At 44.1% G+C, this 25,784-nt stretch overlaps 1 protein-coding gene across 13 annotated transcripts in view; it reads right to left on the bottom strand.

The window, feature by feature from the left end:
• The window catches only part of LOC122790995 (zinc finger protein 618-like), a 2,638,133-nt gene that overhangs the window by 2,274,574 nt on the left and 337,775 nt on the right, over positions 1-25,784 (bottom strand). For all 13 annotated transcript variants that reach the window (XM_044058728.1, XM_044058724.1, XM_044058727.1 and 10 more), the window contains exon 3: positions 18,104-18,381. In XM_044058728.1, the coding sequence (XP_043914663.1) occupies positions 18,104-18,296 (193 nt within the window). In that variant the 5' untranslated portion in view covers positions 18,297-18,381. The remainder of the gene's footprint in view (positions 1-18,103; positions 18,382-25,784) is intronic.

Below are 25,784 nucleotides of genomic sequence, written 5' to 3'. Positions count from 1 at the left end.
AATCAAAACAAGGACTGTTCGTGACTAACTTTATGTGGAATTTGTTACCCACACTGGCACTTGCCTTTTCTGTTTTGCATGAAAAACCCACAGCAAAAAGCAGCAGTAAAAACAAATCAAAAAACCCCAGTGGGTCATTTATCTGAACGGCTTGATACACCAGCAAATGTATCTGGAGCGCAGACAGACTATATAAAATGGCATTCGGACTGGTGGCAGAGAGGTTCTGAGCATGGTATGTCTGGATGCCACTTCTATGCCCTACTTATGCAAGGAGCATACGTGGGATATATGGTACACCTCAGGTAGTATTTTTTTTTATTTATTTTATTTTACATTTGTTGACTGGGCTAGTCTAGCTGGCTATATGTCTATTTTCAGTAGAGGCCCAGGGAGAAAAGCTCCACATTAAAACAGATAAACACACAGTGTATAAGAATTCAGTTACAGAACATTAAACTTCAGATACAGATAGGCTGCTAGATAAAAACAGGTGATTAAGGTAATTTAGCAAACATTGATGGAACAGAAGAATAGCACAAAAATAAGATAAGATAATCCTTAGTTTTTTTTTTTTTTGTGAACACTGTGGGAAGAAAAATCTTCAGAAGGATATGGGAGATTCCCATCTCAAAATTCTAAGTAAGGAGTAGAAGAACAGGGTAGTTAAAAAAAACAGGATAGGGAGAGTAAGTGGAGGGGAGAAACTCATCAAGAGACAGAAAGAGGTAAATTACATCTTTCTTAGGTGCAATAAGAACAACTAGACGGTAGAGGCCTTTAAGTGGCAATAAAGTGAGTAAGGAAAGTACAGTTGTGTACCTACCATAAATGTAGATGTTATAGTGTATTCACTGTTGCAGTCATTACACTTGAGTTATCCTGCTGGCAGGCTACCCGCAGTCGGCCTGAATTCCAAAGTCCTGGTCCAGCGTCGGTTGCTGTCGCCTCTTCCCTGACGTCAGTGCGCCAGGTGTATACAAGATGCAGCCAACAACATTTTCTTCAGTTTTTCTTGCCCCAGATGTCAGGTGCCCCCAAGAAGGTAGGCACTACATATTGCTTATAAAAACATACACTAAAATAAACAATACCTTCATCTACAAGCAAATACACCACATAGGTTGCATAGGATAGAGAGATCTAGATAAGTCCCAGCAAAGAAAGGGGGAAGGAGGGTGGGTAACCTGGACTGCAACAGTGAATTGCACTAACATCCAAATTTATGGTAGGTACACAAAGTACAGTTTTGTACCTACCATAAATGTAGATGTCCGAGAGGTATGCATCTGCAGTCCTAACAAATGGGGTTGTCCTGGCCTCAGGCAGCCCTACGGTCGGCCGGATTCCAAAGTCTGGGTCTGGCCTCGGCTGGTGTCGCACTTCACCCGACGTCATAGCTGCAGTTCTTCGGGTATAAAGGCATCAGCCGACGCCATTTTCCTCAGTGTTTCTTGCCCCAGATGCCCTCTAGGAAGGCTAAATTTGGATAAATGCAAATGTTTCCAAACAACAGAGAGCAAATAGAAATAAACATGTATATACATATATACAAACAAATACACCATAATAGATTCCCCCAGCTAGCTACAAGATGGGCAAATACCCTAGGAGTACCACAGAGGGGAAGGAGGGTGGGTAATCCTGACTGCAGATGCATACCTCTCGGACATCTACATTTATGGTAGGTACAAAACTGTACTATGTCCTCCAAGGATGCATCTGCAGTCCTAACAAATGGGTAGAATACCATAGCCAAACTGGGGGAGGAGGCCCTAACAAGATTATGGTGTAGTTAAGATCCCTTGCAAAACAGCAGTGGCAAAACCTGCTCGGGATCTGGAGTATAAGGGTAGATTATAATGCTTGGCAAATGTATGCACGGAGCTCCAAGTAGCAGCCTCTAAAATGTCTTTTGTAGCCACTCCTCGTAAAAAGGCTGTAGTAGTGGCTGTAGCCCTTGTGGAGTGAGGTCTGATATTTTCTGGAGTTGCCTTTCCATGATAAGAATAACAAAATGTAATGCAATTTCCTATCCATTTTGAGATTGTCTGTTTTGAAATTGCTTTTCCTTCCATTCCTGTGGCATATGCTACCAGAAGTTGGTCAGTTTTTCTATTGTTCTTGGTTCTGTCCAGGTAGTAGCGCAATTGTCTATGCACATCCAAGGTATGCAGCAGTCTTTCTCCCCTGTTCTGTGGGTTGGGGAAGAATGTAGGTAGGTGGATTGCTTGGTTTAAAGATACTCTGGAGACCACCTTTGGCATAAAGGTAGGATTAGTTCTCATGGACACTCTATCCTGATGGAAGATAAGGAAGGGTTGCACTGCCATTAATGCCTGTAATTCAGAAACCCTTCTTGCTGAAGTGATTGTAAGCAGGAAAGCAGTTTTCCATGATAAGTACTGTAATTCTGCTGTTGCTGCTGGTTCAAAAGGGGGAAGTGTCAACTTTTCTAGCACAAAGTTTAAGTCCCATGTAGGTAATGGTGGCTTCCTTGGTGGCTTTACATTTTTGATTCCTCTCAGAAACTGCCTGAGTAGAGGATGAGAGAAAGCTGGAGGATCCATGTTGTATTCTGCTGAAATAGCTGACGCATGAATCTTAATGGAAGAGTAAGACAGGCCATTGTGGAAAAGCTCTGCTAAATATTCCAGGATGTTAGCTATGTTTACCAGTGCTACATTCTGCCCTTTTGCTGCATTCCAAAAGAGGTATCTTTTCCATTTCGCTGAGTAAGTTTTTCTTGTTGAGGGTCTGCGAGCTTCCAAGATAATGTCTTTAACCCTTTGAGATAATTCTGGGTTATTTTGTCTTATGCAATGCTCCAAGCAGCTAGCTGCAGTGTTTTCAGGTTCGGATGCAGGGTTTTGTAGTTGTTCTGTGTTAGCAGTAAAGGAACCAGGGGTAGAGGCCATGCGTGTTCCCGAGACATACTCCTCAGTAGTGGGTACCAGTGCTGCCTCGGCCAGTCTGGAGCTATCAGGATGATCTTTTGGTGGTCTTCTTTGATCTTCAATAGCACCTTGTGCATCAAAGGAAGAGGTGGGAATGCATATGCTGTCAGGTTTTCCCAACTGAAAGATAGGGAGTCCACCTTCCAAGCAAGTGGGTGGTATGTCCTTGTGCAGAATTTTTCAATTGGTGATTGTGTGGGGATGCAAATAAGTCTATTTCTGGTAGTCCCCATTTCCTTGTGATGGATTTGAAGATGTCTGGATGCAGCATCCATTCGTGGGCATCCGTGGTAGTCCTGCTTAAGATGTCTGCTAGTATGTTTTCTTTTCCTGGCACAAATATTGCCTTGAGCTGTATGTTGAGGCTTAGGGCCACATTCCAGAGATCCATTGCCATCCGGCATAGAGGATATGAATGTGTGCCTCCCTGTTTGTTGATATACCACATAACTGTGGTGTTGTCCGTCCTTATCAGTAATTGTCCCTGTTGGAGAAACGGTCTGAATGCCTGAATTGCCAGTTTTACTGCCAGCATCTCTTTTTGGTTTATATGTAGGTTCAGCTGGTCTTGTGTCCATAAGCCTTGTATGCACTTGTCCAGCATGTGTGCCCCCCAACCGAGGTCTGTGGTGATAGTCTGGCTTGGTTGAGGGCTGTGGAAGGGCAGTCCTTTGTTCAATTGGCAGGCCTGAGCCCACCATCGGAATTCTTGCTTCAGGCATGGAATTATTGGAATTTGGGTTTCTAGGCTGTGCTTGTGCTGAGACCATAAATTCCTGAGGTACCATTGCAACTTCCTCATATGAAGTCTGGCATGTGGGATCAATATTATGCAGGATGCCATGTAACCCAGGGCTTGCAGGACTTTCCTTGCTGTAAGCTGGTTCTGCGTTGTTAATGCCATAAAGTAGAGTGGAAGGTGCTTTTGTTTTTCTGCTGTGAGGGATGCCATTTGATTTGATGTGTCCAGTTCTGCACCCAAGAAAGTTATCCTTTGGGATGGCAACAGCCTTGACTTTTTTATACTGACTGTGTATCCCAAGGCTTGCAGTAGATGAATGACCCTTTTCAAGTCTTTTGTTAATTTGTTTTTGTTGTCCGCTTGTAACAGGCAGTCGTCCAGGTAAGGGTAAATTTGAATTCCCTGAAGCCTGCAATGAGCAATTACTGATGCCAGGCATTTCGTGAATACTCTGGGCGCAGCAGATAAGCCAAAAGGCAATGCTGAGAATTGATAATGCTCTGATCCTGCAAGAAATCTGAGGTATCTTCTGCAATTTGGTCGTATGGGGACGTGCAGGTATGCCTCCTTGAGATCTAGAGTTACCAGCCAAGACTCCTTGCCCAGCATGGGAAGAAGCTGCTGTAGCGTCAGCATTTTGAATTTTGGGACAATGAGGTATGTGTTCAGTGCGGACAGGTCTAGAATAGGTCTCCATTGATTTTCCTTCCTTGGCACCAGGAAAAGTCTGGAGCAAAATCCTTGTCCTTGTTCCATAGATGGTACCTTTTCTATAGCTCTCATCCTTTTTAAGTTGTCTATTTGTTCTAGAGCGTTTGCCATTTGATTTGGAGGTAGGTTTGGCATTCCTCTCTTCCTTGGTAGAGTATGGAAGTGAAACCTGTAACCTTGGTCTATTGTCTGTAAAATCCATTTGTCTCCTGTAATGCAATGCCAGTTTACTGAGAATAAGGCTAGCTTTCCGCCTAAGGGTGCTTCTAGTTGTTCCCTGGTAGGCGGCTTCAGAGCCAAGTCACTGTGATTGTCCTGTGGAAGTGGTAGTGGCTGGATCTGTAGCAGTACTTCGCTGGTTGGTAGGCTGCCACTGACGTCCCCTGTAGGCACCTCTGGATTGACCTCTGCCTCTTGTGCGCCTATTCCTGCCTCTCTGTGCTCTGTTGGTGTCTGGAAAGGACCAATTCTTGGAAGGCCAGTTCCTACTAAACCTTGGAGGCTGAACCTGTTAGAATTCCTTAACAGTCTGTACAGATTTTGCTTTCTCTTCCACCTTCTTCAGCACTTGCTGTGCAGGGGAGCCAAACAAATTGTGTTTATCCATGGGAGCATCTAGGAGCTTTGATTTTACATGGTCTGGTAAGGACTGCTCTTTTAACCATGCATGCCTTCTGATCACTGTACCAGTCATAGCTGATCTAAAGGAGGCCTCCAGTGCATCATAGCCGCATTTTAAGGAATGATTACTGACCTGCTGTATGTTATGTACCATTTCCTGTAGAGACTTTTTGTCTAAAGGTTCAGGTGAGGACAGCTTTTTAGATAACTGATCTAACATAAATTCCTGATACTGAATCATGTGGAATTGACAGTTTAAAGCCCTAGCCGAAAGAGTAGCAGAAGTATAAACCTTTTTATCCCATCTCTCCAAGGCCCTAGATTCCCTTTCAGAGGGGAGTGGGTTTTTGGCAGAGGTAGCTGCTACCGCCTTTGGGCCCTGTGAAATAGTTTCGGGATCTGCAAAAGGAGCCTTATACAAGTGATTATGTGTGTCCGGAACCCTGTAGTATCTGTCGGGCTTAGCAGGGGCCGGAGGGAGTGAATCAGGAGCAGTACAAGCATCATTAAATGCATCATCCACAACTGTAAGTACTGGAGGAATGTCTAAAGGCCTATGCTGTGGCAAATGCAAAAAGGTCCTAAGCCTTTTCCTAGAGTCTGAGAAATCCTGACCCTGCCATTGAAATTGTTCCCTCATAGCATGCAAGGTTTCTCCAAAAGAAAATTCCTCAGGAGGGGAGGCAGAAGGAATGGAGTCTTCTGCATCACAGTCCTCATATGGAGAATAAGGGCCCTCAGGAGGGTTTGTATTTTCTGATTCATCTGAGGAGTAATCAGTAGAAACTGGCTCAGGGGGTTCTGCTCTAGGCCTCTTCTCTGGAGGGGGTTGAGAGGCCCTATCTGGGTGAGACTGGGATCCCCTGATCAAGGAAATGAGATCCTCTCCTAGACTAAGCATTTGAGTACTAGAGCTAGGCCTGTGAGAGGGGGCTTTAGTAGGCACGGCCTTGGAAGATTTAGCTGCTTTAGCCCTGGCAAAGGCCTTAATTGACATGGATGCAGGGGGCCTAGCAGCTCCACGTGCAGGAGTAGATACATCTAGGGGAATAGTATCTGATAAATCCTGAGAAACTGTAAGAGCAGGTGGAATTTCAGTAGCAGATTCAGCCATGCTGGAAGAGGCCTCGGTAGTAGGAGGCATGCTTTCGGCCGAAGGAAGAACCGCAGACTCGGTTTCAGCCGAAACCGAGACACTCGCGGTTGGCTTAACCGCGGTTTTGGCCGAAACCGTGGACCGTGAGTGTCAGTCCTTTTCCTTACGCTTTTTAGCTAAATGTAAAGTCGGAGTCTCCGACGGCATGATATAAGCAAAAGCGGAGCCGAAAAACTCCTCTGCAAACTCCGACCGACGTCTAAGCGTACGTCGGTTGAAGGAAGCACAGGCTAAACAAGCTGCTATGTCGTGGTCTGGGCCTAAACAAGGTAGGCAGTAAGAGTGGAAGTCTTTATGAGGTATTTGTTTCCCACAAGTTAAACAATTATTCACTTTTTCTGACATCGGCTGAGGCAAGAAAGAGTCCCCAACGGGGTACTTAGCTTTTTAGAAGTCTTCGGTAGTAGAAATCTATGGATCTGACCGACCGGCACTTGCGAACAGCTTCTGCTTCGGGCGCCATGCGGCAAGAAAGACTGAGGAAAATGGCGTCGGCTGATGCCTTTATACCCGAAGAACTGCAGCTATGACGTCGGGTGAAGTGCGACACCAGCCGAGGCCAGACCCAGACTTTGGAATCCGGCCAACCGTAGGGCTGCCTGAGGCCAGGACAACCCAATTTGTTAGGACTGCAGATGCATCCTTGAAGGACATCTGTACTATATTCATCGTGTTTCACTGTTGCAGTCATTACACTTGGGTTGAATCCCAAAGCTGAGGTTGGGTGGCTGGGTCTAGACAGGATTAGGAGTGGCTATGAGGTCCTGCAGAACTTCAGTGGCAAAGCCTGCTCTGGATTTAGAGTAAAGAGGCAAATGATAATGCTTGGTAAAAGTGTGCACTGAACTCCAAGTTGCAGCCTCCAAAATTTCCTTGGTTGGTACTCCTTTGAGGAAGTCTGCTGAAGTGGCTGCTGCCCTGGTGGAATGTGGCCTAATATTCTTAGGCACTGATTTGCCATGCTGTGCATAGCAGAAACGAATGCAGTGTCCTATCCTTTTGAAATAGTCTGCTTTGAAATAGCCTTTCCTTGTGATCCTGCAGCATATGCTACAAACAGTTGCTCAGTTTTTCTGAAAGCTTTTGTTTTGTCCAAATAGAAGCGTAGCTGCCTGTGTATGTCCAAAGAGAGCAGAAGTCTCTCCCCCTTTATTCTGGGGATTTGGATAAAATGTTGGCAAATGAATGGTTTGGTTAAGAACCACACTGGGTACTACCTTTGGCATAAATGTTGGGTTTGTCCTTAGAGAAACTCTGTCCAGATGAAAAATGATAAAAGGTTCCACTGCCATTAATGCCTGTAACTCTGAGACTCTTCGTGCTGAAGTTATTGCTAGGAGCAGAGCAGTTTTCCATAGTAAGAATTTTATGTCAGCTGTATTGACTGGCTCAAAAGGAGGCAGTGTGAGCTTTTCCAAGACAAAGTTGAGGTCCCATGTAGGTATTGGTGCTCTCCTTGGGAGTCTTATGTTTTTTGCCCCTCTGAGGTACTGTCTTAGCAGTGGACATGAAAAAACAGGAGGTTCCGTATTGTAATGAGCTGAAATGGCAGAATCACGGATCTTAATTGATGAGAAGGATAGGCCTTTGTCCAGCATCTAAGTTAGGTATTGTAAAATCTGAGGAATATTTGGGACAAGTGATTTAAGTCCTTGTGCCTGGTTCCAAGCACAGAATCTTTTCCATTTTTCTGCATAAGATTTCCTGGTGCTGGGCCTCCTGGCTTCCAAAATCACATCCATAACAGCTTTAGAAAGAGGTGTGTTCTGAGTGGCTATATTATTTGCCATGCTGCCAGATTTAAGGTTCTGGGTTGGCTGTGCAGGATCTGATTGTTTAGATGAGTCAGAAGATGAGGAATTTGAGGTAAAATCCAGGCTGGGCCTTGAGACAGGCTCTTTAGGATTGGGTACCAGTGTTGGCGTGGCCAGTCTGGGGCAATCAGAATCATTTTTGGCTTCTCTTGTCTGACTTTTAGGAGTACTTTGGGGAGAAGAGGCAGTGGTGGAAAGGCATAAAGTGTTAGGGTTTTCCAGCTGAATGATAGAGCATCCACTTTCCATGCTTGCGAGTGATAAGTCCTTGTGCAGAATCTCTGTAGTTGGCAGTTGTGAGGCGAGGCAAAAAGATCCATGTCTGGGCATCCCCATTTCCTTGTTATGTTGAAGACTTGTGGATCTAGTTTCCACTCGTGAGGGTCCATGAGGTTTCTGCTTAGTTCGTCTGCCAGAGTATTTTTCCATCCTGGCAGGAATTGTGCCTGCAGATGTACTTGATAGGTTAGTGCTGTGTTCCACAAGGTCATGGCTTGCCTGCAGAGGGGGTAGGAATGTGTGCCCCCTTGCTTATGTACCACATAACTGTCGTATCGTCTGTCTTTAGCAATAGTTGTCGTGGACGTAGTAAATCATTTAAGGCTGTCAGGGCATTCTGTACAGCTAGCATCTCTTTTTGATTGCTATTAAGATGCATTTGGTCCGCAGGCCACTTGCCCTGAATACATTTCCCTGCTATGTGTGCCCCCCAGGCATAATCCGATGCATCTGTTGTTAGTGTCTGCCTGGCTGTGGGTAAAGTGAAAAGCTGTCCCTTGTGGTGACAGGCCAGTACCCACCATCGAAACTCCTGTTGCAGGCAGGGAATAAGAGTTATTGTTTCCAGGCTGTGGCAATGTTGAGTCCAAACACTTTTTAGATACCATTGTAGTTTCCTCATATGCAGTCTTGCATATGGAATTAGTAAGATGCAGGATGCCATGAAGCCCAAAGCCTGCAGAATTTTTCTTGCAGGTAGCTGGGTCTTTGTTGCCATCATTTGAAAGTAGTGAGTCAGTTGCCTTTGCTTGTCTGGCGTGAGATAAGACATCTGGTTAGTTGTATTTAAGCTTGCACCCAGCAATATTACCTCTTGAGAGGGCACTAGTTTTGATTTCTTTTTGTTTACTGTGTACCCTAGGCAAATTAGTAATCTTTTTACAAACGCCAGATGCTTTAGTAGAATGTCCTTGCTCTCTGCTTGAATAAGGCAGTCGTCCAAGTAGGGATATATTTGAATTCCTTTTTGTCTGCAAAATGCAATTACTGGTGCCAGGCATTTTGTGAAGACTCTGGGCGCAGTAGATAAGCCAAAGGGCAGTGCAGAGAATTGGTAATGCATTGAGCCAGCTATGAATCTGAGGTATCTTCTGCAAGATTGTCTGATTGGGACATGCAGGTATGCCTCTTTGAGGTCCAAAGTAACTAGCCAAGCCTTCTTGCCCAGCATGGGTAGAAGTTGCTGCAGTGTCAACATTATGAATTTTGGAAAGTCCAGGAAAGTGTTTAGAATAGACAGGTCCAGTATTGGTCTCCAAGCTTTGTCCTTTCTGGGTACCAAGAAAAGTCTTGAGTAAAATCCATGTCCCTGCTCTTGCTGTGGTACATTTTGAATAGCCCTCATGTTTGTTTTTGTGCCTCTGCCCATTGATTGTGTGGCAGGTCTGGCATACCTTTTGACCTTGGTAGGGTGTGAAAGTGAAACCTGTAACCCGGAGAAACAATATTCAGTACCCATTTGTCCTGGGTGATCATGTGCCAATTTTGTGAAAAAAGTGCCAGTTTTCCCCCCTAAGGGTGCTGTCAAAAGGTAAGTGCTTGGAATTTGTAGAGGAAAGTCATTGGGACTGCTTCCTATAAGGTTGTGATTTTGTCTTCTCCGTCTTTGGGGGCTGAAGCACCCCATTGTTTTGGTCTGTATGAGCCTTGGGGCTGAGCTCTGCCTCTTGGGTGTCTGTATCTGCCTCTTTGTGGCCTGTCAAACTGGAAAGGACCAATTTTTAGAAGGCCAGTTCCTGCTAAACCTAGGTGGCTGAACCTTTAAGAAATCCTTTACCGTCTGCATTGATTTTGCTTTATCTTCCATTTACTTTAACACCTCTTCTAACACCAAACAAAGTATCATGCTGCAATGGAGCATCCAGTAATTTTGCTTTAACATAATCAGGTAAACTCTGTTCTTTTAACCAAGCATGCCTTCGAATGACAGAACCTGTAACTGCGGCTCTGCAAGATGCCTCTAATGAATCAAAACCATATTGCAAAGTATGCTTTCCCACTTGTTCAGCTGCATGCAATAAATCCTGCATTTCCTTGTTCTCAGGACATTCAGAGTTTGTAAGCATTTTCTGTTTAAGCAAAGACATTATTGTTGATATTTAAGCATGTGAAACTGGCAAATTTAAAGCCCTTACAGCTAAAGTAGCAGAGGTGTAAACTTTTTCCCCCATCTGTCCAGTGCTCTAGAATCCCTATCAGAGGGAACATTTTTTTTTGCAGTGGAAGCCTTGACACCTTTGGGACCCGGAGAAATAGTTTCTAGGTCAGCAGTGGGGTTTTTATAAAGAAATTTATGAGAATCTGGAACCCTGTAGTACCTATCTGGCTTAACTGGTGCATGGGGTAAAGAATCAGGAGTCAAACTGGATTCAGAAAATACATCAACATCTAGTACAGGGGGATAGCAAGAGGCCTGTGCTGAGGCAGTAAAAGAAAATCTGAGCCTTTTCTTGGATTCAGAATAATCCTGGCTCTCCCAATGGAAATGTTCCCTCATAGTGTGTAGGGTTTCCCCAAAAGAATAGTCCTCAGGAGGAGAGGCTGAAGGGATGGATTCTTCAGCATCAGAGTCCTCATAGGGAGGAAGAGAATATCCCTGTTCTGAAGAGGAATCAGAAGAAATAGAAACCTGGTCAGAAGAGTCATAATCAGTGTCTTGCCTAGGCCTTTTATCAGGAGGGGGAAGGGAACCCCTGATCAAAGTAATTAGGTCTTCGGCCATTTTGAGCATCTGTTTCTTTGGCATGGATGACTGTCCAGGAGAATGCTGTACTGGTTTCATTGTCTTTAAAGGTGTTTTAGACTTTGCCTTGGCTGCTGAAGTGCTCCTGACAGTAAGCTGTGTAGATCTGAAAACACCCTCAGAAGCAGACGCCTGCTCAGCAGCTCCGGACCCATCTGAGGGAATTGTTTCCGTAGGTCCAGTACCTTGAGTTTCCAGAGGCCTAGCTGTCTCCACGTGGGAGTCGGAGGCGGCCTGTGGCTCTAAGGTAGCGGGTGTCACGGGCTGCAAAAGCGCCTCACTGAAAACCGGCGAATTGGCGACTGGCCTAGAAGAGGCTTCGTCGTCGGTTTTGGGCCCCGGATGCCTGTCTTTTTCTTTGTCTTTGCGCTTTTTGTGGACTCCGGTCGTCGGTTGTTCCAATGGCATTATATAGTTAAACCTTCGGCCAAAGTAATGTAAAGCAAAATCGAACCGACGCTCAACAGTGCGTTGGTTGAATCTAGCACAAAACCAACAACTAGCAATGTCGTGGTCAGGGCCTAGGCAAGGAATACAGTAAAATGAAAATCCTTATGAAGTATTTGCTTCCCACAAGAAATACAATTGTTAACTTTTACTGACATCGGTCTGGAGCAAGAAAAAGTTTCCCCAATGGGGTACTTAGCTTTACTGAAGACTTTGGATCTGAAATTCAAATTTGAAAATCTCAGGAGTCGGCTGATCAGCACTTGTTAACTGCTTTTGCTTCGGGCACCGCACGGCAAGAAAGACTGAAGAAAATGGTGTCGGCTGCATCTTATAAACCCCTGGCATACTGACGTCAGGTAAGAGGCGACAGCAACCGACGCCGGACCAGGACTTTGAAATTCAGGCCGACTGCAGGTAGCCTGCCAGCAGGATAACCCAAGTGTAATAACTGCAACAGTGAAACACAATGAACATCCTGGGAAGACTGATTATGCTGAAAACAGACAGAGATAGTCTTAGTCAGGGTTTGAACAGGGACATAGCCAATGGTTTGTAAGGTATTGTTTTAGTTTCTTTTTGAAGAGTGTAGTTGAAGATAGAGATGCAAGTTCATTGGGAAGTAGGTTCTAACTTTTTCACACAGTATTAGAGAAAAGGGAATCTCCTGCTTTGTTGCAGGGTTTATGTATGGATACCAGAAGTTTATTGGCTGAGCTTAGGTTTGTAAGACTTCTATATGGGCAGATTAGACTAGTGAGAATTGGTATGTTTTCTGGGTGGTTAAGGGTTTTATGGGCAATAATCAGTTGATGAAATAAAATTTGATTGTGCAATTCAAGCCAACCAAGCTGCTTCAGATTTAGGCAGTGGTAGGTTCTAAAAGGGGAGCTGGTAGCAAATCTGGCAATATTATTTTAAGAGACTGCCAGCTTGTGGAGGTTGCATTTGGACAGATTTGTATATACAGGAGAGGCATCAAAGAGTAGAGATAAGGTGGGTTTGGGCAATAGTAGTTCTAGCTATGGGAGTAAGGAAGGGCTTTATTTTGTAGAGAGAGCCTAGTTTTTGGTTTACTGATTTGACTGTGATATTGATGTGAGTGTCATAGTTAAGGCTGTGATCAATAGTTACTCCTAAGAGTTTGGTAGTAGTGTCAGGAGATATGACTGTACCAGTTTTAGATTTGATAGAGAAGTTAAGTGGGGTGGACTTTTGTGTATGAGTAAACAGCAAGAGTTTAGTCTTTTTGGGGTTAAGGAGGAGACACTGCTGTAGAAACCATTCTTCTACAAGCTCAAAGGTATTCTGGGTGAGGGACTGCAGTAAAAGGCATTGGTATACTGGCCGGACTTCGGGCTGCCCTAGGCGGGGAATCTCTCATGTTAAGAATACTGCAACAGTAGAATAGAAGGACATCTGATATTGCTAACCTGGAACCTTAACAGAGATGAACAATTGATATGTTTTATTAATATACTTAGTTTCATCCAGGTGAAACCTCAACTGTCTGTGAATGTCTACAGAGTTTAAGACTCCATCTCCTCTATTTTGAGGGATTGAGGAAGACGTTAGGCAGATTTAACGCATGGTTCAGGGTTAGCTCACTAACTACTTCTGGTATGCAAGAAGGAGTGGCTCTAAGGCTTACCTTATTTTTGTGGAAGATGAGAAAGGGTGAAATAGCCATAATAGCATGGAGTTCTCAAACGCTGCAGGTTGAAGTCAGGGCCAGGAGAAGCACTGTTTTCCAGGTAAGAAATCTGAGAATAGCTGAAGCAGCCAGTTCAAATGAGGATAAACTTGAGTTTTAATAAAGCAAAATGAAGGTCCAATGGTGGGGGTAATGAACTTCCTTGGAATGTCTAGGGTGTAACCCCACCCCCCTCAAAAAAAGCTTAACCTCTCTCCTGGACATGACAGCGGGCTTCAAAGATAGACAAGCATTAATGGCAGATAAATGAGCCTTAAAAGAAGACTAGGTCAACCCCAAATATAATAAGTCGCACAAGTGTTGGAGCACTGTGAGTATGTCCAACAAAAGGGGCTAGAGTTTGTGCTTAAGGCAACAGACTTAGAATCTCTTCCACTTGGCTGTGTAAGATTTCCTGGTTTTAGGCTTCCTAACCTTGTAGGACTCATACAACCTATTGAGAAGATGTGTCTTGTATGGATTAATATCCTGTCATCCACAGAGTTATACTGAGTGAGGACAAATTGGAATGAAGAAGCTACCCTTTCTGTTGAGTGATAAAATTTGGTTGTGGAGGGATTCTTCAGTAATTTCCCTTTGATAGGTGAAACAGAAGTGGGAACCAGTGCTGCCTTGGCTAGAAAGGTTGCCAGGAGTAGGAGTTTTTTAGATTAATTCTGGGCCTTGAGTTGGATCTTTGGAAAAGAGGGAGAGGGAGATATGCATAAAGGAACATCCACGTTCAATGGAAGGAGGCGGCATCTGTCCTCCTGGCCAGAGGTGATGGGTTCTTTGTGTAGAAAACAGGGAGTAGGTGATGCTCCTGAGAAGCAGAGAGATCTACTATGGAGTCCCCCACCTGTGAGTTATGGATTCGAAAACCTCTGTGTTCAGAGACCATTCATGAGAATCCACCAGGTCTCTTGCTTAGTGTTTGCCAATATGTTTTGTTGAAAAGGGATATATGTTGCAGTCTGTGTAAGATTCAGCTGACAGACTAGGTGTCAGACCTACTGTGTCAGCCAGAACAAAGGGGTAGGCTATTGTGCTGCCCTCCTTGTTTACATGCCATATAACTGTGGTGGTGTCCTTATACACCAGCAGAGTATCTGGTTTCCAAAGATGTGGAGTTTGTAGGGCTTGTAGAGGAGTGCCTTCCCCTCATTTCCTTTATCTTGATGTGATTTTTCAGTACATGAACACACCACTCTCCTTAAAATATGTCGTTTCCTGCCCAGCCCACTCTCCATGCCCAGTAAACAGGTCTTGATTGTGTGGGGTTTGAGTGAATGGACGACCCGGGTTGAAACTAACTCGGTTGCTCCACCAAAAGAGTTCCTTCTTGACATAAAGGAGGAGATAAATGCAGGTAAGAGTGCTGGGACCACACTGATTTGGAATACCAGTGATTTTTTCTCATGTGTAGTGTGGCGATGGGCAGCATATGGATTGCAGCAGCCGTAAGTCCCAGAGCCCTGAGGACTTGTCTGGCAGAGCAATGATACTCTCTGGAAAACATTAAGACGTCTGTGGCCAGGGGAGTAACCTTCCCCTGAGGAACAGAGGCATGCATGGCAGATGCCTCCAGGCTGCACCCCAGAAAGGCTGTAGAAGTCTCCTAAGGAGGTACGGTAGATACACTCTTGTCAATCCTGGCAGGAGGGGCAGGAAATGTGCCCCTGCTTAGCTAGAATGTTGTGCCAATCCCTGAAGAACTTGTTGCTGGCACAATATAATGAAGATGCTTGACTATAGCATTTGTGGATAAAGCCTGCAGTAGTAGGTCATCCAGGTAAGAGGAGATTTGTATACCCTGGGTGCAGAAGAAAGTCACCACGGGGGGGGCAGACACTTTGTGAAAACTCTTGCAGCTGTAGAAAGATCAAAGGGCAAAGTAGTAAACTGAAAATGTGAATATCCAGTAAAGAACCTGAAAAAGTTTCTGCAAAAAGGTAGGATGGGAACATGCAAATAGACATACTTTAGGTCTAGGGGCACCAGGAAGGACTGAAGAAGTAGGAAGGGTAGAAGAGTTATTAAAGACAGCATTTTGAAAGAGTGACCTCTGTGACATGCTTAGCCAAGAGTGGTCCGGAACTGACCCTATTTCCTGGGACAAGATCCTAGAGTAAAATCCCTTTCCTAGAAAGGGTTGAGGGGACCTATTATTTGGTTCTCTGAGACAAGTCTTGCATGACAGGGTCTTCACAGGTGTATCTAGTTAGGAGGAAGTGGGTGCATTCTCCCGGGTGATGTCCCAAGACATAGCATAGCCCTTCTTGATAAAGCTTAAGACCCATTGGTCTGAGCTTATTGCTTCTCAAAATGAAGGAAGGAACAAGTCTTTTTGGAGAGGGGAATGGAGGGATTGGGTTTTGAGGGGGGTATGGCTGGATTATAGTCACAGTGGCCTAACTACCTAAATGAAACCTGCCAGGAAAAGTATCCCTCTGAATTTCCTCTGGAAATCTTTTCTTAGGAAATTTTGTTCTTATGAGGTGTTCTAGGATCTCTCTTGGCCAAGGAGGTAGATTTTGCTGGATAATTTCTATGGTACTCAGGCATCATATACAGAATCCGATGGCAACCTTTCATTATATTGCCTTGTTCCTGCAAAGCCTTGAAAAGACTGGCAGCTTGTGAGCCAAATAAAAGGCTGTTAACCAAGAAGGAATCTAGAATTTTTTACTTGAGATCTTTTGGGATATACTGGCCTTGCACAGCCAGGCATACTGAGCCATTAGCAGCTAACCTCGAAGAGGCATCCACATCATCATAACTTCATTTTATACTGCACCTCAGTATTTGGGAAGTCTGGGCCACTAGAGATTGCACATGCTGTTTTGATTCAAGTGTCTGGGGCTCTTTAATGGTCTTACTTACGGACTTGTAGCACACAGATTAAGTATTTTGTCATTTGAGTTTGGTAGTTAATGGCTCTGAAAGTCAAAGTGAAGGAAGTATACAGGTCCATTGCTCAACTTTTCTTGTCATTGGGGAGAACACTAATGCCAAGAAGCACGTTGGAAGTTTTGCAAGGGGCCTGAGATACTGAAACTGGTCTCCACATGGTTTTTGTAGGGGTATTTTAGTTTATCAGGAACTTTGTAGAACCTGTCTGGCCTTTTTGGAGCAGGAGGTTGACAATCCGGTGCAGAAGAGTTGACATGAAATGTATCTAAAGTAAGCACCTAGCACTAGGGGAAGTGGAGAAGGTGCAGTAGTGCCCATTCTCTTATAAGCTGTAGCATCTCTCTTGCATCTCAGATACCAGTTTAGACAAACATTCAAAATGCTTAATCTTGCTTTGCAAGGTTTTTCCAAAGAAGGCCTCTTCCAATGGGGAATCTAGAGAGAATGAGTCTCCCTCATGTAAGAATATTTGTTCAGGAGTATGTTACTGGGAAGATAAGTCAGGGGAGTGGTCAGAATCTTCCTCTGGTTCTTCAGAGGACTGTTTCTGTGGAGTGACCAAAGAAGGCTGGATCACAAAGGGAGGAGGCTTCAAAGACATAACGGTCTTGAATAACCCCTGAGAAAAAAATCAATCCATTCTTACTCCCTGAATGCCAAAAGGAGATGTTGAGAGCTTAAGTTTTTGCTTTTTCTTCTTAAGTGTGACATCCACCTGTAGCAGTTTAGGTGGTTTTGAGCCTTGGTGCACTTCGATCAGAGTATCAGGAATCTCTCCCTGCACAAGGGATTTAACGAGGGTCCTTTGAGATAATGAAGAGCAGTTTGAAGTATTCAGTTATCTGCAGTGCTTCAAGAGATGTACCAGCATCTGGCTGGGTCGTGGTACAGGGCTCATGAGAAGACTACTGCGCAGTACTGTAACCACCTCAGCAGGTACATACAATTCTGAGATGAAAAAAGACTTAGAGAGGATTCGTTTTCCAAGTTTTTTCTTGCCTGTCAGGAAGAAGTCTGGGCATTCCAACATGGTGGAGTGGGCAAAGTGTTTAAGGCGTTGGGTCTGGAGGAAAGAATTAAGTGTGGATATCCTACATTGGACAGTTCTAGGGACAAATGACTGTCAGACTGAGCAGGTTTTGTATCTATGTTCAGGGCACAGACAAAACAGACAGTGTACAACTCTGTATGGAATTTGTCTGCCACACTCGCACTTTCCTCTCCTAGCTAACATCTAATAACAGTTAGCAAGACAGTCAAAGGTATGGAAAAAACAAGGATTCCCAATGGAGCACTTATCTGATCCAACAAGTGAAGATATGGCATTGAGCAACCAAACGATTACAGTCCACTGGGGTCAAGGACCTGTGCTCTGGCTGATGGCGAGATAGTCTGGGGATCTCTGACACACACTTCTGATTTAACACTGCTATGCCAATGAGCTGAGGTCATTATCTAGATATACATCCTAAGAAGATAAAGCTTAGGTACCCTAGCCGGACGTCAGCAAGCGACAACCCATCTGTTAAGAAAACTCCAACAGTAACTCAAGCAGGACATCCATAGTTTTTCCACAGAAAAAGTTGTCTTAAACAAGTTTTTACTACAAAACTAAAAATGTGCACTCCCATTTAAAAGTACACAAGTCATGAGACAATCAACCTAAACACTTTCAAAGCTTAAAAGTACATTTTCTTTATAAAAAAGGTAAAGTGGTAGGTTTTTCCCTGAAGGGAACCTACCTGCCCAGCGACTGAACAGTATAAGATGACCAATGATCCTTGAAAGACAGCAGAGGAGCACACTTCTTAGTGGTGGGAAAGCTCTGAATGGCTTTGCGCTCAAACCTGACTATTAGCTAGACCAGCTCAAGCTAATGGTTTGGGAGCATGGAGGGGGCCCTGAAGTTTGGAAGCTGTCTCCCTGTTGTATCCTGTGCAGAATATAACCCCATATAGCTTAGGCAACTCAGGCAGTGACCATTAATGATTAACATCACTGGTGATTTTACTAGCTGAAATCCTCACCTAGTACTTGCTGGTTCCTAGCTCCACCAATAACCACACATATCTCAGCTGGTACATCTCCTGGTGTCTCTGCAGCTTGTACTTCTCCTGCGCCATCTACAGAAGTAGAATCATCTTTGGTCTTGTCATGCCACACAGTGTCCTGTACTTCATCAGGCTTTTCAGTCTTCACATTTACAACTTCAGAGGTCATTATGTTTGTCCTTCAGCCCCAAGCCAGATTCACTGTGCTAAAGCAGGTATGCAGCTACTTACGTTGCCACCTTCTTATGCAGCACCTGTATTAAAAATACATAAATAAAATATTAGTTTACATTCAAAACCAAAAAGACTAACTGTTGCAACTTCTGAATTCTTTTCCTTATGTTGCAACAGTAGCAGCCTTTTTTTTTTTTTTTTTTTTAGTAAGTCTTAGTTGATTTCAGAAAACATTTGAAATAAACTAGTGGAATTAAACTATTTGGGATAGACTGACCAAGTATTATAACTGTTCAAGTAACATAGGTGAAGGGCACCTACCTATGTTATCAACATGGTTTGAGCGGTCATCGACCACTCAAATAAGCACCTCTGAGTAGTACTACACAGCAACAAATACCATCCATTTCACAAGGGGCAAAAGCAATTTGAAAATACCACTAGAAAAATCCCTCAAGGAGTGCATGAAGCAAACAACCTTAACTGCCCCAGTGAAGATGTGTGGAAATAATTGTGTTCAGTCCCACACTGGTATAAAACATCCAAGCTCCCTCTCCCAGAGTACAGCAAAAGAAAAGTCCTTTCAGGAAACTATACCAAAGGAGCAACTGGCTGCTATCACTCTCGCCAAATTTTCTGCATCCTTTTATGATCAGGACAAAATAGCTGTCCAAGGTATTGAGAGGTAGCCTATTAGAGAACCTGAACTATCTTAGCAGGACAGGCAAAATGGTAAAGATAAAGGATGTATCTGTAAACATTTTATACCTCCAAAACAAGAAAAATAGAAAGTTATTCAAGACACAAAAGTTGATCTTCAAAATGGACAGTGGTGGTAGCTAAAAAACAGAAATCTAGCCTACATTTCTTTTTCTCCAGCAATCTTCTTCCTGGGACTATATCCCACTGAAATCACTGCATACTACACCTGTAGTGAAATAAACTTGGTAGCCACTTGTATAATGTTCAGTTCTTTCTTGTCAAATTAAATTTTGCCACTCCCTCACTTCTAGGAAGAAGAGTTGGTAGGGGTAATACTAAAGTACTCAGCACAAGGAACATATAAATGATAACTCCAGCAGTCACTGCTAGAATCTCCAGTTTTGAGATAAATCAACAACCCCCCTTTTCCCATTTTATATATGGGATCAGGGAATCACGTCAACTGTAGTCATCTCTCTGAATTCAAAGCCACTCTCCTACCTTCTTTGACAGTCAACATTGCCTGACTGTTGCAGGTCTTTTACACAATCTGTCCATCTCTTTAATGGATGCCATTGTTTCCTCTTGCCCTCTTCCTGTCTGTAATCAAATAATCTTCACCAGATTGTCTTCCTCTTTTCTGTACATGTGCTTGAACCACTGCCATTTGTCCTGTTTGACCTTCTCTGCAACTGGAGCTACTTTGGCTTCCACTATGGTGTTCTCATTTCTTCATCTGTCCCACAGTGTGCATTCTAACAACCATTTTAGTCACTTGATTTCCATCACCTCCAAGCTTCCTCAACTGCTCTGCGTTTACTGCCCAGGCTTCTACACTGGACACACCACTGTTTTGTACCTTACTTTTCAGTTTGTTTGGCTTTCTTCTGTCATACACTACTCTGATACTCTGCACCAGTTGGCTGTATCTCCTCTGATTCTAGTTTTGAGCTCCTCAGACTTACCTTCTCCTCAACCACCCCTCCCAGATACATGACACTGTTAAACTAGTCCACTATTTCCCCTTCTATCTCAATTCTCAGCTTCTTCTGATTTCCTCCATTTGCTATTACAACGGTCTTATCTGTACACAATTTCAACCCATGTGCCTTCAGTTTTGCACTCCACTATCCTGTCCTTTGCTGAAGTTCTTGCACAGCCTCTGCCAGTAATGCCACATTGTCTGTGTAGAGCAACTTTTTGGCCTGTCCCCTCCAGCATGTAACACTGATGCACAACCACTCCCATTAGGAACCAATTTGACTGATTTGAGTCCTTGTACACACTAATTCTACCAATGTTTCTAGGACTTCGAACCACAAGACTACTCAAATCAGCATTCTTGGGACCTTGTCATATGCTTCCTCTAAGTGTAGGAAAGCCCATTTGGACTCATTCCTCATTCTCTAACTACTTCTCAACTATATGTGCCATTGCAAACATCTGGCTGGTTGTGCTGCATCTTGATCTGAATGTGAACCGCTCATATTCCATCTTACTTTGTACTGCTCTGCCTATTCATTTATCAATCACCCTCTCCAGAGCTGTCAAGCAGTGTGACAGGAGTTTGATACCTCTGGACTGCCCACAGTTATGGATGTACTCTTTGCTCTTGTACACTGGCACCAGTATGCTTACTCTCCAGTCATCGGAGATGCTCTTTTCTCTCCATACTGCTATGAGTATCATCAGGAACCATTTTACTCCATCTCACACAACAACTTGGTCTTATCTGCTGTGACTTTATCTGAGCCTGATGCTTTCCCTGACTTCATTTTCCATGGTGCTGTCCTTACTTATGGTGGGATCCTCCTCTGATAAGGGCAGTACCGCTTCTGTGGGATTTTCTTCATTCAGAAACTTCTGAACATACTACTTCCATCTGCCTTTGATTTCCTGTAGACTGGTGAGCAGGTTGTTGGCATCTCTTACAAAAAGAGTGTCTAACTGTCTTCATCTTTGCTTTGCAACCTGATGCAGTTTCATTCTGCCATCCAAGTCACCTCTCAGAAGCTGGTAGAGTGCTTTAGATGCTTTGTTCTCTGCTACTGCAACTCCTCTTAACCTCTTTGTTAGACAATTGGCATTCCTTCTTAGCCTGGTTTGCTTTTTCTCTCACTTTTTCCTACACTACTCCTTTCTTCTGATGGCTTACCAGACTTGTGTTACATCACCCGCTTTCCTTATGTGCCTTATTTCCATACCTGGCTCAGCCACCTACCTGTTCCACAGTCCTCATACATGCTGTTTTGAGGCCCTGTCTTTCTTCTTCAATCCTACCTTTTTCCCCTTCTTCCTGAAGTGCTAGAGTGCTGAGTAATTCCTTTAACTCTTGGCTTTTTCTCCAGTTAACTTGCAGGTCTTCAGCCTTATCGCTGTTGACCTTAGAGCCTTCTCTGACTATTGCTTGCAGCCGATTGGGGTAACCATTGGTTTATGCTGTGGGCCAACTGTTTCACTACAGATGACTTTGCAATCTTTGATTCTACCCCACTGCCTTTTCCTTACTAGGAAGAAGTCTACTGGAGTTACCTGTTGGCCACTCTTGTGATACTGTGTTTGTCTCTCTTGCTGAACCGTGTGTTGGCCATCATCAAGCCATTCGCCAGACAGAAGTCTAGAATGGCCTCTCCTTTATTCCTGTTACCCCAAGCCTGTGCACCAAAGCTGTCCTCATATCCCATTCTGTCTGTCCAGATATGTGTATGCGGGTCACCCTTGTCGAAATCAATTCATGTTGCCCTGCTTTATCTAGTAGGTCCTGCAACCTGTGCCTGAATGCATTCTTTTCTTCACTTTACTGTCACAACACAGCTATGGAGCATTGGCTGACATTCTGAAGTGTCATTTTGAGAGATGGAGTTTAAAATAAAATAAAAATCTCAAGGCAACATCCTTCTCACTCATTTGCATCAAAGTCACATGCTAATGTAGGAAGATGAACCAAGCCACTGTACTCTCCAGTACAACCCTACAATGTATACTTAAAGTTAGGTTTTCTTAAATTGTACAAATACAAATCAGCTATAGTAATGTGAAAAGTCAGTCTTAATACAAAAGGGTAGACAGGAAGGTTAAACACTGCCAAGGACCTTTTTGTACATAAATCAATACAGTAAGCATACGTACATTTGTCATATCTAACTACAAAGGCCCTAAACATTTCGTGTCACTACTTAAAAAAATCCCAAGTACCACCACAAAACGTACTAAACAAAAAGAAAAGATAGAAATAAGCAAAAGCTTGAAAGGCAGCACCCTGAAGCACTGAGACTCCAACGGAAACATGCTTCCTGAAGTTAAACACATAAATCATCAACCAAATGGCCATGGTACAAACGTCTGCCTGCAATATAGACGTTTAACGCTGCTCCCTAAGTAGCCTGCTTAGCCATACGTTTTCCTACTGGTGAACATACCCACACAACCTGGATCCCTCCAACTGTTATTCACCAGGCTACCCATGATATAACTCTGTTGCTAGGTGGACCCCTCCCCCCCAACAACTTGGGGATTAGGCCTTGTGGCACACACATTAGTGGTTGCCAGAGAGTGAGGCATCCTATGAGGAGATGCAGAAGAGAAACTTGGACACTTTATGCACATTAAACTGGTCAGAATCTGTAATCTGGGAGAGGGGCAAACAATGTCATAACCTGCCACTATCTGTAAATAGGCTAAATGCAAAGATCCTGGTCTTCACCATAAGATACACAGCCAGCGACTTCCCTAGAACATTCCCCTGTTGTAGGAGACCTGGCCACTTCATCCCATTCCCCCTTCCTAGGACTGCAACTAGATACAAAGAAGGTAATTGCAACCAAGAACAGCATCTTCCAAGAGACAAACTACAGATCTGCTGAACCACCTTCTTTGAAAACAGGATGTACAGGCCTGTCATAAAGTTAAAGTTCCAGTGGAAAAAAAAAATCAAAGATGAGACATGATTCAGAACTTCCTTAAGGAACTGCTTAACAACCCTAACCGTAATTCACAGCTTTGCCATCCACTAAGCGGTTATGCACCTCAACAGTGAATATGTGCATGCTGTCTATGTAATAACAGACATGCAAGTCAGACATGCTTGACCTAGGTGAGGAATCATTTGCAAGCATACCCACAACTGCTATATAGGATCTCTCTCCATTTACATGAAGTACAACTGCATGACTAAAACAGCTGACAGTCCGGGATTACTCATACAGTATGACTGTTATACGTGGAATTTAGCCAAATATCTATAGCCACACCTAGTCCGACTTCCAAAGATTTAGGTGTCCATAAAGTCTCTGAAAGGAGAGCGCAATTAGCATACCCACACCCAGTACTGACTGCAGTTCTATGCTAGAAGTACAGGAATCTTTAAGCTACATATACATCTACAGATCTCCAAAAAGGGTACCAAGAACAAATATACACCAGATCATCCAGGCCTCGAGGCATAAAGAATGTCAAGCAGGACCAGGTGATAGGATGGAATAAGAAGTTATGTACCTACCATAACGTTCCATGTTAGTTGTCTTCTTCTCGCCTTCTTTCTTGCTGGTTGGGTTCAGAGCCAATCCTCGGCTCCAACTCGGCCATCTTCAAAAGCTCGAGAGCTACTTACTGGCTCGAGGCCCCCCTATATCCCATGATGCCTGGCGCTAGATACCCAGATCTTGTTTGGTAAGTCTAACTGCAGACATAATAATATTAACAATACAGGAATCTTGTCCTAGAATGCCTAAATCCTACTGGAGAGACTACTAGTCAGAAGGAATAGTCAGAGAAGACTCAGCCAGTGAGAAAAACATAAGGAACTCTTCTCGGTCTACTAGGATAGGGGGATGGAGGGTGGGACGCAAGAAAGAAGGCGAGAAGAAGACAACTAACATGGAACGTTATATGGTAGATACATAACTCCTTAATGTTAAGTTGTCTATCTCGCCTTCATTCTTGCTAGTTGGGACAGCGTCCCTAGCACCTCAATCCTGGGTGGCTCATCGGAACAGACTCTTCAGAACAGTGGAACCAAAATCAGCTCTGCTCCTGGAGGCCACGTCCAGCTTATAATGTGAAATAAAGGTATGAGGATTGGCCCATGTAGCTGCTGCACAAATAGTTTCCATTGGCAATCTTGCCTGAAAAGCCACTGAAGTAGCTAGAGCTCTAGTGGAGTGACCTTTCGGTTTAGCAGGAAGCTCTTTATTCCTTAGCTGATATATAAATGTAATGATAGATGTCAACCACTTAGATAAGGTTACTTTCGACACAGATAGACCTTGTTTACCCTCAGCATAGGACAGGAACAGCTGGTCTGATTTTCTTATTTGCTTAGTTCTATGCAAGTAAAAGTGTAACTGTTCATGAACATCTAACTGATGCAATTTGTATTCCGCCTTGTTGGAATAATTTGGAAAAAACACAGGCAGATCAATAGACTGACTCAAATTACTGTCAGAAGAAACCTTTGGAAGGAAGGAAGGATTAGTCCTGAGGGACACACTGTCATTGTGGAAAACTAGATAAGGAGGGCGAACACAAAGAGCCTGAAGCTCAGAAACTCTTCTGGCTGAAGTAATTGCAACCAGAAAAAGGGTTTTCCAAGAAAGAAACTTCAAGGAACAAGAAGCTGCCGATTCAAAGGGGGGCAGTATCAGGGAAGCTAAAATCAAATTTAGATCCCACGAGGTGGGGGATCTCTCACTGGGGGCCTGAGTAAAGTAGTCCCTTTGAGAAAAGCTTTACAAAGCTTATGGGACATAATACTAGTATCCGATAGACCTGTATGAAAGCTTGAAATTGCAGCTAACTAAACTCTAATCGTGGCAGAAGAAGATCCAGCACGAAAAAGTTCCGCTAAAAAATCCAAAATATGGTGCACAGGGGCTGAAAAGGGATCTATATTCCTAGCCTCTGCCCAGAAAGAGAAACGTTTCCACTTACTAGCATAAGTCTTTCTAGTGGTAGACTTGTGCGATAAGATGATTTCACGCACCGAGTGGGAGATGTTCGGAAGCCTGGCTAAGGTCGGAAGTGGAGCAACCAAGCAGTGAGCTGGAGAGATTGAAGGGATTGGTGCAGCCCACCCAATTGATGGATCAGGAGGTCTGGAACTGGGTCCAGGGCCGCTCCAGAAGGTAATGATGCAGGAACGGGAACCAAATTTGTCGAGGCCAGTAAGGGGCAATGAGGATCATCTTGCATCCCAATGTGGTAGCTTTCTGCATCAATTTGAAAATCAGGGGGAATGGAGGGAATGCATAAAGAAGTCCCTGAGGCCAATCTTGAACTAGAGCGTCACTGGGGGAGTGTCCGGGAAGAGGGAGAAGAGAGAAGAAATTGTTGCACTTGCTGTTGAAGGGGGTGGCAAAAAGGTCGCAGCAAGGCTGAACGCATTTACGAAAGATTTGGTCAGTCATTGTCTGATTGAGAGACCACTCGTGAGGCATGAGAATTGCTCTGCTCAGCCTGTCCGCTATAACGTTGGACTTCCCAGGGATGTGCGCTGCTATCAGAAACCGTTGGGAAGAGATCGCCCACTGCCAGAGTCTGAGTGCTTCTCGACATAGGGGGTAGGACCTGGTTCCGCCCTGCTTGTTGATGTACCACACTACCGACATATTGTCGGTTTGAACTGCAATGGTCTCGGTAGGAACAGAGTTGTGAAGAGCTTGCAACGCCAAAAGCACGGCCCTCATCTCCAAGACATTGATATGCAGATGGTACTCGTGAGGCTGCCAGGTGCCTTGGACTGTTCGGCCCTGAAAATGCCCCCCCCCCCACCTGATCAGGGAGG

The sequence above is a fragment of the Protopterus annectens genome, chromosome 16.part0 (genome assembly GCF_019279795.1).
Source record: "Protopterus annectens isolate FY-2018-M chromosome 16.part0, PAN1.0, whole genome shotgun sequence".
Classification (NCBI taxonomy): Eukaryota; Metazoa; Chordata; order Ceratodontiformes; family Protopteridae; genus Protopterus; species Protopterus annectens.
This window is presented reverse-complemented; position numbering and strand designations above follow the sequence as displayed.